The sequence below is a fragment of the Microsporum canis genome, genomic scaffold (genome assembly GCF_000151145.1).
Source record: "Microsporum canis CBS 113480 supercont1.2 genomic scaffold, whole genome shotgun sequence".
NCBI classification, from domain to species: Eukaryota; Fungi; Ascomycota; class Eurotiomycetes; order Onygenales; family Arthrodermataceae; genus Microsporum; species Microsporum canis.
The window spans coordinates 2,223,055-2,237,983 of record NW_003299168.1 but is presented as its reverse complement, the minus strand read 5'-3'; the positions used below and the strand labels follow the sequence as shown (position 1 = coordinate 2,237,983).

General features: G+C 48.5%; 7 protein-coding genes across 7 annotated transcripts; 2 read left to right on the top strand and 5 right to left on the bottom strand.

The window, feature by feature from the left end:
* Nucleotides 1-118: 118 nt before the first annotated feature.
* Nucleotides 119-1,377, bottom strand: MCYG_02287 (conserved hypothetical protein; the record flags this gene model as incomplete). Its single annotated transcript, XM_002849307.1, has 3 exons — nt 119-314; nt 378-936; nt 990-1,377. 3 exons carry the CDS (start codon nt 1,375-1,377, stop codon nt 119-121), a joined length of 1,143 nt encoding a protein of 380 aa, XP_002849353.1.
* A 423-nt stretch (nt 1,378-1,800) lies between these two features.
* Nucleotides 1,801-3,044, bottom strand: MCYG_02286 (leucyl aminopeptidase; the record flags this gene model as incomplete). The annotated part of the gene is made up of 3 exons (XM_002849306.1): nt 1,801-2,025; nt 2,086-2,826; nt 2,889-3,044. The coding sequence occupies 3 exons, from the start codon at nt 3,042-3,044 to the stop codon at nt 1,801-1,803; spliced, it is 1,122 nt and encodes a 373-aa protein (XP_002849352.1).
* A 2,129-nt stretch (nt 3,045-5,173) lies between these two features.
* Nucleotides 5,174-6,188, top strand: MCYG_02285 (conserved hypothetical protein; the record flags this gene model as incomplete). The annotated part of the gene is made up of 4 exons (XM_002849305.1): nt 5,174-5,198; nt 5,319-5,547; nt 5,608-6,047; nt 6,103-6,188. The coding sequence occupies 4 exons, from the start codon at nt 5,174-5,176 to the stop codon at nt 6,186-6,188; spliced, it is 780 nt and encodes a 259-aa protein (XP_002849351.1).
* A 32-nt stretch (nt 6,189-6,220) lies between these two features.
* Nucleotides 6,221-8,914, bottom strand: MCYG_02284 (Rad4 family protein; the record flags this gene model as incomplete). The annotated part of the gene is made up of 2 exons (XM_002849304.1): nt 6,221-8,660; nt 8,871-8,914. 2 exons carry the CDS (start codon nt 8,912-8,914, stop codon nt 6,221-6,223), a joined length of 2,484 nt encoding a protein of 827 aa, XP_002849350.1.
* Nucleotides 8,915-9,494: 580 nt separating this feature from the next.
* Nucleotides 9,495-10,229, bottom strand: MCYG_02283 (HD domain-containing protein; the record flags this gene model as incomplete). Its single annotated transcript, XM_002849303.1, has 2 exons — nt 9,495-10,135; nt 10,196-10,229. 2 exons carry the CDS (start codon nt 10,227-10,229, stop codon nt 9,495-9,497), a joined length of 675 nt encoding a protein of 224 aa, XP_002849349.1.
* A 692-nt stretch (nt 10,230-10,921) lies between these two features.
* Nucleotides 10,922-12,862, top strand: MCYG_02282 (conserved hypothetical protein; the record flags this gene model as incomplete). The annotated part of the gene is made up of 2 exons (XM_002849302.1): nt 10,922-11,152; nt 11,222-12,862. The coding sequence occupies 2 exons, from the start codon at nt 10,922-10,924 to the stop codon at nt 12,860-12,862; spliced, it is 1,872 nt and encodes a 623-aa protein (XP_002849348.1).
* A 221-nt stretch (nt 12,863-13,083) lies between these two features.
* MCYG_02281 (CobW domain-containing protein) lies at nt 13,084-14,628 on the bottom strand (the record flags this gene model as incomplete). Its single annotated transcript, XM_002849301.1, has 6 exons — nt 13,084-13,431; nt 13,512-14,004; nt 14,104-14,200; nt 14,260-14,271; nt 14,337-14,420; nt 14,463-14,628. 6 exons carry the CDS (start codon nt 14,626-14,628, stop codon nt 13,084-13,086), a joined length of 1,200 nt encoding a protein of 399 aa, XP_002849347.1.
* Between the last annotated feature and the right edge of the window lie 301 nt (nt 14,629-14,929).

The following is a 14,929-nucleotide window of genomic DNA, read 5'->3' as shown; positions in this document are numbered from 1 at the left end:
AGATAAAAGGCGGTTTCCTTCTATTTTATATAGACTGGCTGGCTATTGTATAGATGGATAGAAGGGGTAATATAGTATGGAATAAAGAATAAAAGGCAAAGAGAGACGAGACAGCGGTCTACATTGATACCCATAGAGGCCTGGGGAGGATTCCATCAGGTTTGTTGTCTGAAAGTCCCCGGCCAGCGGCAAGTAGCAGGTTCTGCGAGAACTCGTCGATGCCCACGTAGGCTTCACGGCGAGGAGGGTTGCCCACGGTGACTGACCAGGTGCGTAGGCCGTAGTAGGATGCCAGAGAGTGGACGAGCCATCGTCTGCAACATGTCAGTCTATACACATAGATAGATAGCTGTATATACGGATGGCTGTAGACTCACCCGAAACCAGCGGCTCGATCCTCCGCCGGACTCTCAAAGACCATCTTCTCACCAGACAAAGCATGCAAAGAAGAAGACGGCCGCTGTTTCTGGACAGTAGACTGCTGCATCTTGCGGCCGGTGAAGACGACTTCATCGTCATCGCCGTCCTCGCTGTCATCGCTGCATCGTTCGCTCTCCGTCTCTCTAGACCTATGCCAGGTCTGTGTCTCAACCCACTCTCGAACAAACAGCCTGATCTCCTCCTCTAGCTCCTGCACCAGACCTCGCGCCGCACGAGCGTGCTTCAGCTTCGCCCGCAACTCCTTGGATATCTTCTCCAGCTCGGCGTTGGCATGAGCCTTCTTAGCATCCCCCTCCGTCTTCTTCTTCTTGGTCTTCTTGTCAGATGAGTCTTGGTTCCTCTTCGACCTGCGCCGGGCCTGCTCCTTTGCGGCCTGATGGGAGTCCCAGAGTGAGGCGAGATAGTAGGGAACCGGGTTATGGCGAGGATGCGTAGGTTGGACCTGCCAATCGTTTGCTGACGGAGGTTGAGCCCAAGGGTTACTTAGCAGACGGTCTATCAAGAAGTTAGTCAGTATGTATGTATGTATGTACTCGCAGGTAAAGTACCATTCTCCCAGCGCTGTCGCCGTCGACTCCCTTCCTTGCCCTTGAGCAGCGACTCGCGGCGCTTCAGACTATCGCGACGCAACGGCTCTCTGCGTCGGTACGTCGACGGCTCAGCAGTGGCTACAGCAGCGCCGTCTGCAACGCGGACACTGCGGCCCAATCGCACCGGAGTAGGGGAGGCTGGCTGCCGCACGTCGTCGTCCAGCGGGATAGTCAGCGGCGCCGAATTGCGATACGGAATCGGCGAGGACTCGAGGGACAGGCTCTCGATGGCCTGCTCCGACCAGGACGAGATCGCGAAGACCTGCTGGGGCGTGAGTGCTTGCGTTGTCGTCGTCGTTGATCCAGCTGGTGCCGGGCTGGCGCTGAGTGTTGGATGGACAGCCATGCCGGAGATGCACCTTGCCTGCACTATACCCTCTATCCAGGGGCAAGGAGAGGCTGTCTGGCGGGGTTTAAATAGTTCTACCCTCGTCAGGCCGTTAGGTCGCTTGCTCGTATCTCGATGACTCTCACTGTCTGTCTCTCTCTCTCCTTTCTTCCGCTGTGAATCATCGTTTTGGAACTGCCGAGACCGTCCGGAGCCAATCGTGGCTTGTGGCCGCGGCATGCTTTGCATCGCTCGCTGGGGTCACGCAGCCAACTTTGTATGAGTTACCCCAGTCAGCTATGTATAGCATTACTTAGCAGGACAGAGCATGTTGAAGTATGTAAAAAATGTATGTACGGAGTAATATGTGGCTATGTACGGGGATACGTATGTACAGGAGTATGGGGGAGATGCATAATATTTGACAGGATTGAACTTGATTTACTTGGCGAGCTCGGTGACGAAGCCGACGATGAGCTTAGCGTGCTGGATCATATGGTCGAAGCTGAGGTAGTCGATGGTGTCGGTGTCGGTGTGGAGGTGAGGGTCGAGGAGGTCGATGGGAGACTCTGCGACCATGGCGGATGGGAAGCCGTTGCGGTTGGCAGAGGCATGGTCAGAGCAGGCATAGCCGCATCGGGTGTCGATGGTGGGGATTTGGCAGTACTAATAGGAAGTAATGGTTAGTGCTTGATTTATACTGACAGCGGGTGCATGGAGACATACCGTCTTGATGACCATGCGGACGAAGGTGGTGAGGCTGGCGTTGACGTTGTCGGTGATGATACCGAAGGACTCCTTGAGACCCTTGTCGAGCATGCCCTTGATGTATCCGGTCATGTCCTGGTTGAGCATGCCCTTGACCTTCTTTCCGGCCTGCTTGTAGTTGGCGAAGATGGCCTGGGAGCCGAGGAGACCAGCTTCCTCACCAGCGTACCAGTGGAACTCAATAGTGTTGGCGGCCTTGCCCTGGACGATGGTTTGGTCTTGGAGCACTCCACGGAGGGCCTCGAGGATGGTTACGGAACCGCTTCCGTTGTCATCGGCACCTGGGGCACGGCCAGTCATTGGGCTGCGGCCGTTGATGCTGTCCTGGTGGGCACCAACGACAACAATCTCAGCAGAGCGGCCGGGGATGGTGGCGATGATGCTGTGCTGTACGAAGTTGTGCTGGAAGCTGGCCACCTTGGCACCGTATCGGTTCGCGCCAGAGGCAGTGATGGCAGCCTGGACTTGCTGCTGCAGCCAGGTGGCGGATTGCTTGCCATAGTCGGACTTGTAGTAGCGGTTGTGGAACGAGCTGAGCTTGGTCAGGTCACGCTGCATGTTTTCCTTGGACAAGGTAGCAATCATCGCATTGACAGCATCAGCATGGCGGATGCTGGTTGGGTAGGCGACGGCTGGCTGTGCAACAGCAGCAGTGAATCCAACATCCTGGTCGGTGATGTCGAAGAAGTCCTGGCCGTTCTAGGTGCAGCAAGTCAGCGTGGGGAGCAATTTGATGGAAACTATCCCGATAAGGCACATACTTGCTTAAGCTCCCACTTCTCCTCTTCGGTGACCCAGCGAGTCTCACCAGGAGCAAGTTCAATCAGGAACTTCTCAACCTGGGTGTCCACCGGAATACTAGCTCCGAGAACGGAGGTAGCAGTAGCGCCCAGCGCAAGGACTGAGATGAACTTCATGACTATTTTGGGGGAGTCAGCATGGCAATGATCAGGCTGTCAGTAGTAAGCAAGCAGAAAGCTGTCATGACTGACCGTCAAGGAGACCTTCGGGAGATAGACAGTCTATCAGGGGTAAGTATGGGGAAGGGGGATAGGAGTATTTTCGAAGATCAGCTATGAAGATCAGTTCAATCCGTGCGAGGAATATCAAGGCAGATCGGCGGCACCTTGGGGATATTTATATTTGTTCCCATCTCAGTTATTATCTCCCAGTGACCCCATATGACACCGGGCGGTAACAGCGGCGATGGCCTGCGACACCATCACGGCTGACTATGTGACGGATTACAGCGGCCCAATGCAAAAACACGAAAAAAAAGAACACGACAGGTTTTATTCACTATTTCCCCCTTCTAGACCCGCATCATGCATTGTACATTGGGGCAGACGGTCCGGAATCCTACCTGAAGAATTCCGCCCATGTGCAATGAATTGAACATCCGGGATACCCATGACAGTTCTCGTGAGTCTAATCAATATCCGGATATAACTATGTGGTATAGATAGCCTGCCTGAAGGGTTGACGACGGCGGCGAGGGGGGGGGGAACATGCGGTGGCTCCCAATAGAACCAACGCCGGTTGGTTCATAATCAGTGGTGATACCACCTCTAACCACGCGACCCCCAGAGGACGGTCTAACAAATTGACGTCTAGCGGTGGATACGCCAAGTAGAAAGCAGATGAAAGGAGAGGAGGTAACTTTCTTGCAGCGCGGGGGAGAGTTCGCAGTGGTTCCTCATCCAGAGTACAGGGTGCGGCGCCCAGTTATGTATATGTCTATACAACATTTGACATATATACATATTAAAGTCCATATGTATATATATTCAATGCGCCCCCAGAACCAGTTGGAGAGGATTATCACGTCCTGCGTGATCAGGGCCCGGTGCGAACTCGGCTTCCCGGTGATGGTGAACCTGATCGACCCGCTGTCTCTGTGATCGACCAGCGGGATCGAGGGTTGACCCTCCTTCGAGAAACATTCTGCTTCATCTTGTTCTTTTTTCTTTTCTTTTTCCCCTGGCCTTTTTGAGTTGAACAGGCCTCATCCTGCGCTTGTCCCGTGCCGTGGCCAATGGGCGATTCGGACAGGCGAAAGAAGGTATTCCTCTTATTAATACCAAGACCACCCCTTGGGAGGGGCGTAATCATCTTGGCTTGTTTCGACTCTACTATATATAAACATATATAGTACTGGAATATAGGGGGGATGAAAGGCACCAGCAGGGCTCGTTGATATCAGCGTGTATACGTAGCCCTTCTTATCTCCCGTCTCTGGGCTCCGTTGCAAGTTTCCCAGGCTCAAGAATCCCACGGCAGGGCAGGCTAGTGAGGTAGTAGACTCGGATATTGGCCGGCCTGTGGCAAGACACGACCATCCTCCAGTCCGCATCATCAGCATCGCCATCTTCAATCTTCATCTTCTTCATCTTCTTCCGCCGCAAAATATCTTGTTTTGTTTGGTGAAGTCAAAAAAAGAAGAAACAAAAAAAAGGAAGTCAAGATAAAGTGATGACTAATATGATTACTAAGAAGACAGGTTAGGTTGCTGACTAAGGCCGCTTTTAAGCGTAACAGGTGACTTGACCCCGCAAACTTGCCTAAAACAGGCAGCACACAGGTCGAAGGTAGCAAAAACATAGAAGATACTTGTATTTCACGTGGATCCCCACCAAAAAATAAGTATCTTCCATGTATGAAGTACCACGGAGCTATGGCGCACAAGGACGTCAGCTGCCTCTTTTTTTTCTTCTTCCTTGCTTCTTCTGCTTCGTCCAATCTCGACACGCGCAGAAAAGGAGAAAAAGGAGAGGAAGAAGAGAAGTCAAGCTTATTTTCCTATTTTTTTGGCCTTCACAATCCCAACCAGCTCTTGCATCAAGACAAGCTAGTTCGAGTTGACTAGCAATAGAAAGGTTTAGCTTGGCCGGACGGCTTGTTTTGCGCCTGTTGCTGCGGGGGAAGAAAGGAGAAGAAGAGGACATCCCAAGGACGCCCCCGAGAAAACATCTTCACCTTCGAAGTGCCATCAGACAGCAAGCAGGCAGAGCATCCAGAGCAACCTGTACGAAACAGCAGAGACATCATGGCAGACTCTACAGCCCATACTTGTAAGTAAGACCAGGAGAAGAAAGAAAGCAAGAAAGGAGAGAGAGAGAGAGAGAAACAAGCATCATAACTTCTGGCCTATCGGTCACTGAGCTGGCATGGTTTACTCATCTTCATCCCAGACAACCCGTTCGTCAAGCGTTCGTCGTATCAACGTAGCTCGATCTGGGCTTACCAGGCGGCCACTACGATTTCCTGGCTCCTCGTCGTCGGTTTTGGCGTCTACGCTGGCACCCATCGCCAGCACCACGGCGCTCCAGAGAAGCAGCATGGCGAGGCCCTCCACGCCCTTGCCCACGACGACCACCTCAATGCCTTCTCCCAGACCAAGGTAGTCACTGGCATCTACTGGTGAGTTCTCTATCCGGGGAAACATGTATCCCAAACATTTACTCATTACCGGTTGAACAGGGTCATACTTCTCATCTCTCAGCTGGGCTATATCGGCCAGCTCTGGAGCTCGGATGAACAGCACCTTACCACGGCTGCCAATGTGGCTCCGTACTTTGTACTCAACAACCTCTTTGTGCTGGCCTTCACCTTGCTCTTCGTCCATGGCAAGTTCTGGTGGGCTGAGGTCTTTGACATCTTCAGCTTGATCAATCAGGCCACCGTCTACTGGGGCTTCTCAGACCTGCACCCGTTCATCCACCTGCCCGTCGTGGCTGGACCCTATGCCTGGTCTCTGATCACCCTCTTCTGGAACGGTGCCGTGGCCGTTGGCGGTAACAGCACGCCCTTGAGGCTGGTGGCCAACATCTTCATCTGGGTGTACTTTGTCATCGGACAGGCTCACATCGTTCTTCGCAACGACCAGTACCTCGGATACGCCCTCAGCTTGTTGACCTTTTGTAAGTTTTGCCCTTTGAACATGTAAAAAAGAGAAGAAATGAACTGACCGTTTAGCTCTCTCACTCAAACAATTGGCCATCAAGATCATCTCCCTTCAGTGGATCTTCGCCTTTACCATCTTCGGTACCATTTACCAGTAACATTACTTATACCAATAAATCCAAATATCAAACTATGGAGGCTCAGAAATAATAGACGGAGCGTCGCTAATATTGGACAGCGGACTTTCCTCCTGCTCATCCAAATTCGTGGGAACTGATTGGCAATCTTTATATGGTTCATCGTCTTCGACCAAAAAGCCACCGCCCTCATGGGTATCCTCGCCAACTCCAGGAACAAGGAATCCGCCCCCTGTGTCATGTCTATGGCTATCATCCTCCATAAGCTCGGGCAATTCTGGGACTTTCTGACTTGCAAATGGATTATGAGATTCAGTATCACCCATTGCGCCATATTCTTCCCGGAGTCGGTCATTGATACGAAGGCCCATTATAAATTTTCTCCAGGTTGAAAGGATAAGCTTGTCATGTTTTAGTTTCTCTTTCCTCCTCTTTTCCTGTTCGTCTGCTATCCACGCATCTTTTAAAAGAGTTTCGTTCTCGGCCGCAACGACTACTCCTTCTATTATAGGGACAGCCATCTTACTGCCAAATTCAAAGCCTGTAACTGCTTCTGCATAGTCTATGCCGAGTTTCTTGCAAACACGGACGGTCCCAGGGAATGGCACATGTGCCGCACCTTGTGGTATCATGGAGGGAACAAAACAGTCGATGTTTCCGTATTCATTTTTGGGTATTATTCCATCTTTGATAGGCGGTGGAATTATAAATTCCGTTTGATAAAGGGCATACAGTCCTTGCATCGGCTTCTCACCGGTTTCACGATGGAGCTCGTCCACCTCCCTCTTCCTATTCAACGTTACCGCTCTAATAGGAACGAGCTTGAGTGGTGTTTCTCCCATCTTAACTTTTCGTCCCTCTTTGTGCCAGCTCTCAGCGGAAAGACATCTCACTACATCTGACCGTTTATAAACTTTTTCTTCTTTTTTCTTTTCATTTTTGCCAGTAGTGAAGGTTCGCACATGAGTTGCACCGGAGCGGAGCGCTTCTTCCCTTTTTAAAAATCTCTCAAGAACAAACTCATCAGATGCTTTCAGGCTCTGCAGTGTATCCCCCTCTTTTGGCCTACTTCTTGCTTGACTGGGTGTAAGCGATGCATTTTCCTTGACATCAGCGACTGTCCTTTTACTTGCGGGTCGAACATAGCCTCTCATTGCAGTTTTGAACCAGTCATATTCGTAATACGAACGAGATCCAGACTCATTGTACGGAATCTTTTCTACTGGTATTCGAAATCCTTTTGTTTTTCCAGGCCAGACCTGTTTTTTCAGGTATCGAATAGTGACGTCTTTTGCAGTTGCATCTGGAGAATATGCAACCACATACGCTATAACTTGTTTGGCTTTCTCCACCTTTGGTGCTGGCGGTTCAAACATCGCAAGGCGCTCTGGCGTCCTGGCTAGATAAAATGGTAGAACATGTGTTTCAACAGGTATAATGTCATTCGTGATGGGTGATACAACCTCAGACCAATATATTGGGCAGTTGAGATCTTTATCGATCTTCCTCCCTGGACGGTTTGCCTTTTCTTCTTTAGGGTTATAATCCTCGAACTTGCTCCATCCGAATCCAATCGGCTGTAGGCTGGCAACCATCCTTGCTTCCATACCGATAGCTCTTAAAAGAGAGGTAAAGAGTTGAGCACCTGCATCGCGGGACCCCTGGCGCTTTCGAGCAAGTTCACGGAATTCAGTTATGTCTCGAATAAGCTCCCCATGTGCATTGTGTTCTTCATCCGGTCCATTGAATTTGGTAATCTCTCTTCCGAGAACTGGCATGGGCCGATATCCTCTTTTCCTCAGCCCGGGAGCAGTTATTTCAAAAGATCCGGCCCAGTAAGAAGCGAGCATCGTCAATAATTGGTATGTAGAATCATCCTGGCCCTCTGATGATGGACCACATGACTCAACCATTGCTTTCCACTTCTCTAGTTGTTTATTGATTCTCTCTGGTAAGTGGTCAAGGAGGATTTCCTTTACTTCTGCATCATTAATCCACGAATTCCTAACAGCATTGTGGAATAGAAGGAACTGTACGTGCATGCAATGCGTTTGGATCCGAATTAGACGGTCGATCTTACTAGGGCCTTTTTTCGAAGAAGGCGAATATGGAGTAAATGATTCTTCGTTTCTTTCTAGTATTATGCTCAAGTCTCTCAGGACTGGGGTTTTGGTCTGAGGAGTTGCATTAGAAGTCGCATCTTCCCAGCTCACATCTTCGTCATCGTCGTCATCGTCATCGTCATCGCCATCCGAATTTCCTTGCAGTACTGGCTCGTCTTCCAGCTCAGACAGGGAAGAGTCCCCGGATGAAGATTCCTCTCCATTAAAGAACTTTGAAGCTTTAACCTCATCGGCCGAGGGTTCTGGCGGCGTATCAAGAGCTTCTAATAGAGCGAGCCTTGGATTAATTTCGCGTGCATCTCGACCCTTTCTTGGAGCTAGGGACTGTGGCATCGACGGCAAAAAGACGGACGGCCACTTGCGGTTGAGCCTATAGACTGTGTTCCTTCTTTAGTAGAAATATTCAGGTAAAATTCATCTATCGTCTAATGTACAGAAGAACTGGGGGCTGGTCATTCTGCGCGTTTCTTCGGTCGACGGGAAGAGCTCATATGAGGGATGGCGATGAAGTCGCGAGCAGATGGAACAAAGTGTGAGAGCCGGCGCGTGGTCACATGATTTAAATTGGCCCAGACCGAACTGGGAAAGCCGCGAGAGGATGTTGGGATGTTCAATATCAGACATCTTATATGAATGATAAAGCAAGATGCCAACTTTGCATTGATGGTTGCTGTTTATACCTTGGAGGGTATATAAATTGCTCCTCGATGTGAGCACCCTGGAGTTTTCAATTAATAGTCGTATATATATAGATACTAGCAGTTTTAAGAGTAGATACTATACGGATGTTTAAACGGCAAAACATGATAAGAGTTTCTAGTTTCGATCTAAGTATTCCGCATCCAGTGCAAGTGAGATAAAAAATCTATATTCGCTTCGTAAATAATGATGCACCAGAATATGTGTATTAATACGTTTGTCTATTCAGCTTGAGTTGAGCTCAGCTCAACTGATTTCGGTTCGCAGATTGGATCCACAAGCCAGTCGTGCCGGAAACGAAGGAAAAGGCAAGATGCACATAAACAAATACGTGAGACACTGAAGGATATAATGATCGCTCGTAGCAGGCGAGCCTGAATCCCGGATATACGCCATACCTCATAGCTCGGCGGCTGTATATGACTAAAGATATATCCCACGCTCCCGCGCAATCTAGAGTCTGGATATGAGAAACGGCGTAACCCGGGGTGGTGGTTTGCTGTATTCATTGAGGCAAAGCAGGTGGATTAGGCTTATCTGCCCAAAACGCTTCCCTTTCTCGAAGAACCTCCTCACCCCAAGCTTTAATTTCGGGTAGGCGTATCTTCTTAAAGACATGGTAGAATTCCGATAAGTTGAGCTTTCCCCCATGAGACCGCTCATACTCAACAGCCTGCAGTAGTAACTCCATCTTATCTATATCATGCACGAACCGTGCCTCAAGAGTCTTGTCTTCTTCATATTCCTCAAAGATTTTCTGGAGACCCTCACCCGGAATTCCACCAAAGACACTGCCTAGCAGCGTATTGGATATGTATTCCATCACTTCTGCTTCTCGTCGTGCCTTTTCGGCCTTGGTTACTTCCGTGTCAACGGGTGTTATATCGCCGACAATTGATTCAGCCATGTCATGAACGAGAGCCATCTTGGTGCAGTGGAGGATATTTAGCTTTGAGGCAAGGGAAGGGGGTGCTAGCATCGTCATGACAGACATGCGGTACATGTGGTCGGCTATAGACTCGCCATGGGGAATGTTGAATCGCCGCCAGCCTTCTCTCTTGGTCGTTTTTAGTCGTTCTAGAAGGTGGAAGAATGGAACGGGCGATGAACTGTTTTCTTCTATAGGATGCGGTAGAGTCGCAATGACTGGGAGCGCGAAACGTCAGTTTGCAGTGATAACTTTGAGGCTATTTAACCGTCACCTACCTGACTTAGTGGTCCAGGGAGTATTAGAGCCCATCTTCCTGCCAACGGACGATCGAACTGGCGATAATAAATGGCGCGGGGTGAGTAGCTGCTGGGGAGTTGGCGGGGAGTTCCGGCCTTTCTTATATGGAAATCTCCAAGGATGTTTTCTTTCTTTTGATTAAAGCCCATGCAAGACATGATGCTGACTAACACATCAACCTATCAGGTTGCAAGTTGAGAGATATAAGTTATAACATGTTACACAGTAAATTTGAAAGGATTAATTTATCTATTCTTTGTTGAGATAGATAATTGGTGACCTACTATGTACTCCTAAGATGAAACAAAAGACGACGATGTACGGAGTAAGCTGGACATTAGTTACGGAGACACATGCTATGTATACGCCATGTATGTATGTTGTCCATAGTAAGGTTGGAAAGCTCATAGCCCGATACATATATGTAATGCTCCGTACCAATGATAGGATGCATCAGTCCGATAAGTCAGCTTTGTTCCATGGATATTTTGCTATTTTCAGGGGTAACGAAGCTCTATCATGTGACCTGCGTCTGGCCAAATATCAAAATCGACTCCCAACAATATGCGATCATATCGACGATTCTGAATTGTCCTCAAGTTCGACCAATATAAACGACATCTCTAGGCTCTGTATAGAAATAATCACTTGTGACACGATCACTGCGCAGCCTGGTGTATGAGACGTCCCTGCGACACCTCCCTATGCGCGTCTCTACACCTAAGTCTGGAGCCGAAACATGGCCTCCGCGTCCGCCAATTGCGGTCTTCATTCGCAACCTGAAGCTACTGCGTCTTGACCTGCGCCCAGATTGGCCAGGTATTCTACCATCGACACTGTCTGATAGCCAGAATAATCTGCGAAGACGGATACAAGCTGTCGAATGGGCGCTATTTTACCTGTTCCAACTATGGGATCCCGAGCTCACACGAAATGTATGATCCCATTCTCCCTGTAGCGGGATGAAGGCCGACAAATAATCTAACGGTGAATCAAAATTCTAGAAGCTACAGCCATTCTTCCCACCTCTTGAGCCGCTGCAATCATCAAATCTTCGGGCTGCCCTCTTCCGATCTCTCTCAGAGTTAACTAAAAACGGAACACTGGGAAGGGAGAGAATATTACGAAAAACAATGCTTGAAGAATGCACTGGAGAGAAGTTTGATGAAATCCTTGCTGAATTCTCCACGATCGTGCTGCGTAAAGTTGTGGCTTCATCTCGTGAATACAGCACGGGAGCTCCCTCATTATCCCTCCCCGCAAGCAAGAAAGGACCACCCAGTGATACCCATAACCTACTGCCAATGATTATCGCATATCGCGCATCGTTACATTCCATGATAGACCAGAAAAATGAGCTGAACTCAACCTGCCGCGATCTCAAACAATTCCTTCATCTGAAATCTAATGAGCTTGCAAACTCAAGACGCATGCCGAAGCCCTTGGCTTCGGAATTAAGGAATCAGCAACATTTTCAAGAGTCTATCAATAGATCATGGCACGGTGACATTAACTGGGCTACTACAATCTTGAATGGAGATTCGCAGGCTGGCTCAGAGCCGCTGCTTGAAATGGATTTTTCTCAGGTTTGGTCTGGGATGAAAAAGGTGGAAATCAAAGGGGGCCCAGGGCCTCAAGCGCATCCAAACCTTCTAGCGGATTTGGACGACCGCCTCTCAAGGCAGAAATCTCGGCTTCAAGGGTGGCGGGAATTTAAAGAATCTCTAGACTTGGACAGCCTACGGGTTAGCTTACAGCGACCAGATACTTCCGAGAGACCGCAAACGTTGCCCCAGAACAAATGTAGTGTCACAAATTCCCCAGTCGCAAATGTTGAAGCGAACCAGGAAACATACAGTAATTCAGATCTCGATGAATCCCTAATAGTTCATCCAGAACCAGAAATATCTTATACGCCTGAAACCTCTTCCAACTCGAAAGCTAGGGATGATGCAGACGCAAACCAGGAGCAAGCTACTGTCTCTCAAGAAGTCTCCGCAGCGGCAAATTTCAATGCTCGTGAATCGGGCGTTGTTGCGAACATGTCGACAGATGACCTGCTTGCAATGCAGTTGGGAGTTCTGCCTTCGAGTAAAGCTGGCACCACAGAGTTACCTGGTAGTAACGCGACGGTAAATGACACGTCAATTACCGACGATACCAGTGGTGTTGAAGAAAATGAAAACCAACTCCCCGAGGATGTGGCCTCTGGGGCTACTACTTTGTTGGAACGTACTAGACAGTCTATGCTGTTTGTATCTTCCGCTACCCCTCGTCCATGGAAGCCTATTTCGGACAACCGGCGACAGTCTCAGCTGCTTTTCCCCGGCGATCCGTTCGAAACACCAGAAAAAAGAGCGGAAAATAAGGGAAACTCAAATAAGGAGGTGTCGGATGATGACCCCTACAGTGACTACGTTGATTATGACAGTGTGTTCAAAAGCCGGCCAAAGGTAGCTTCGAGCCCTATCCCATTCGAATCAACCCAACAAGGTTCTGGCGATGAGAACCAGGATGAGGGTTGCAGTTTTAGTGAACTTGCGCTGGAAAACTCGCCTTTGGGGAAGATGCAGTCAAGGCCAAGGGCCCAGACCGCTATACGGCATCCTGTCATATGTACGGATGCCGCAGAAGCGACAGGTTGAGAGAATTTAATCCCAATCGCCGAAGCGCTGCCAGAGACTTTTGTTTCTGGACCTTTTGTCTCTAAGATGAGTTTACCAGTCTGAACAGGGTCCGAGGCCAAGTAGTTCAAACGGACTAAATTCGTACCATCTAGATGAGCCTCGTCTAGTGCTTTTTATTTTAAATAAAAAAGGTTTAACTAAATCTTCGGTTTGATACCATGTGTTTTCAATAGCTCCATTCACTTATCTAAAAATGAAAGGAGGCTCTTCTGCCATACTGAGCTGTCTAATCCAAGTCCACGCCCGATAAGAACAATCTTAGACGCTGGCATAGAGGATGGTTGGCCATCTTCTGCATCTGTAATTTCAAACACTTCTCTGACACCTTGGATGATTCTTGTTTTTCCATTGGTCAAGCGAAGGATACCCTTAAGTCGGTGGATTTCAAAATCGGTAATATCAAGCTCCGGACTATGTTTAGGTCCCGGGAATTCTTGATTCCATAGCACAGCTTGCAGCCATTCATCAATACGGGCAACCATCTCTTCAGATACGTCTGAAAAGTTGAATGCGAGCGTAGATATTGTCTAAGTGTTATATATGATTCAGCCCCCGGGTTCAAGATGGAGTGTGGATTTTAGAAAGAGACGGCGGGAAGAAGACTTACAGCGTCAAGACGGCTTTGGCCCTTGGTTGAAAAATCTACACTTGTTAACTTATCGTAAGAATGCAGCTCAAGCACTGTGCCTTCAATACTCGATATCTTGCTATGATCCGTTGTATGGATTGTAGCTAGACCGTTAATCGAGGTGATCCGATCTTTGACCTTTTCAAGTTCCTCGCTTGATACTAGATCGGTCTTGTTGAGAATTATCACATCCGCGTGTGATATTTGTAAATGAGCGGTTGTTAATATGACATTCCCATGCATACCCTGCTTTTCCTCTTCGCAAGATGGTTCATCCAAGAGTTTATTGATGTTCTTTGCGTCCACCAGGGTCACAATTCCGTCAAGGTAGATAGAACTTCCAAGCCCATCATCAACCCAGAATAAAGGTGCAATATTCCCGGGGTCGGCGAGGCCAGTGGTCTCGAGTAGAATATAATCAAAAGTTCCTCTCCGGTTCATTAGAGATTCAATGGCCAGAACCCCAGCGTCTCTGTTACAACAAGAAGTCAGAGATCAACTCTGATGTAGCGGCTTTGTATTGGTCGCAGTGACAAGATGCACATCTTCGTATGGTCTCTTCCAAGCATACCTTACGGAACAGCATATGCAGCCGTTAGCTAGCTCAAGCCATTCTTCGACTTGTTGGCCTTCCTGGTTCACGGTCATGGACTTTTCAATATCCACAGCTATATATAGGATATCCAATTAGATATGGATACAGATACAGATATGATTCCAGTCTTACAATCTCCAAATTCTGTTACAATATTTTTAGTACTATCGACTATATCGGAAGAGGATTATAGTTATAGAAGAACGAACCATTGAGAATCACTGCTATCTTCTTTCCATGTCTTTCATTCAGTATATAGTTCAGCAACGTGGTTTTGCCCGCCCCGAGGTAACCTAAATGGAAGATAATTCTCTGTTAGAATGTGATATATGTACCTGTCAAGCAAGCACAGTCTCCAGAGTTACCTGTTACTATCGTTATAGGAACCCTGGGGAGACTCTGATCTGTGGGAGTCTTGGGTTGTTCCTCAGGTTTTTCAGGAGCAGGAGCTACATCTACCAGCTGTGGCGGGCCGTCATCATCGTCATTGATCATACTCATGGTGGTATATCGGAAAACAATATTTTCCCCTCTATGTCAACTGGTTACTTTTTATATCGTTTCTAATAATATTCGCTACGCCTACCTGAGCACGGACCCGCCTTTAAAGTGGGCGGCGCGGAAGAACTTTTAAGCGATTTATCTTTGCGCGCGGATATTTTGTTTTCCAGGTACGAGTTTGGATGTTTACGTCGCTAAAAAAAAAAGACAGCTTGAACAAGTGATAGAACCAGCTTATTCTTGTGCTGCTGGCTGACTGAGGAGGATATATAGGTACTCCATTATAATGTCTGGGTCAGCG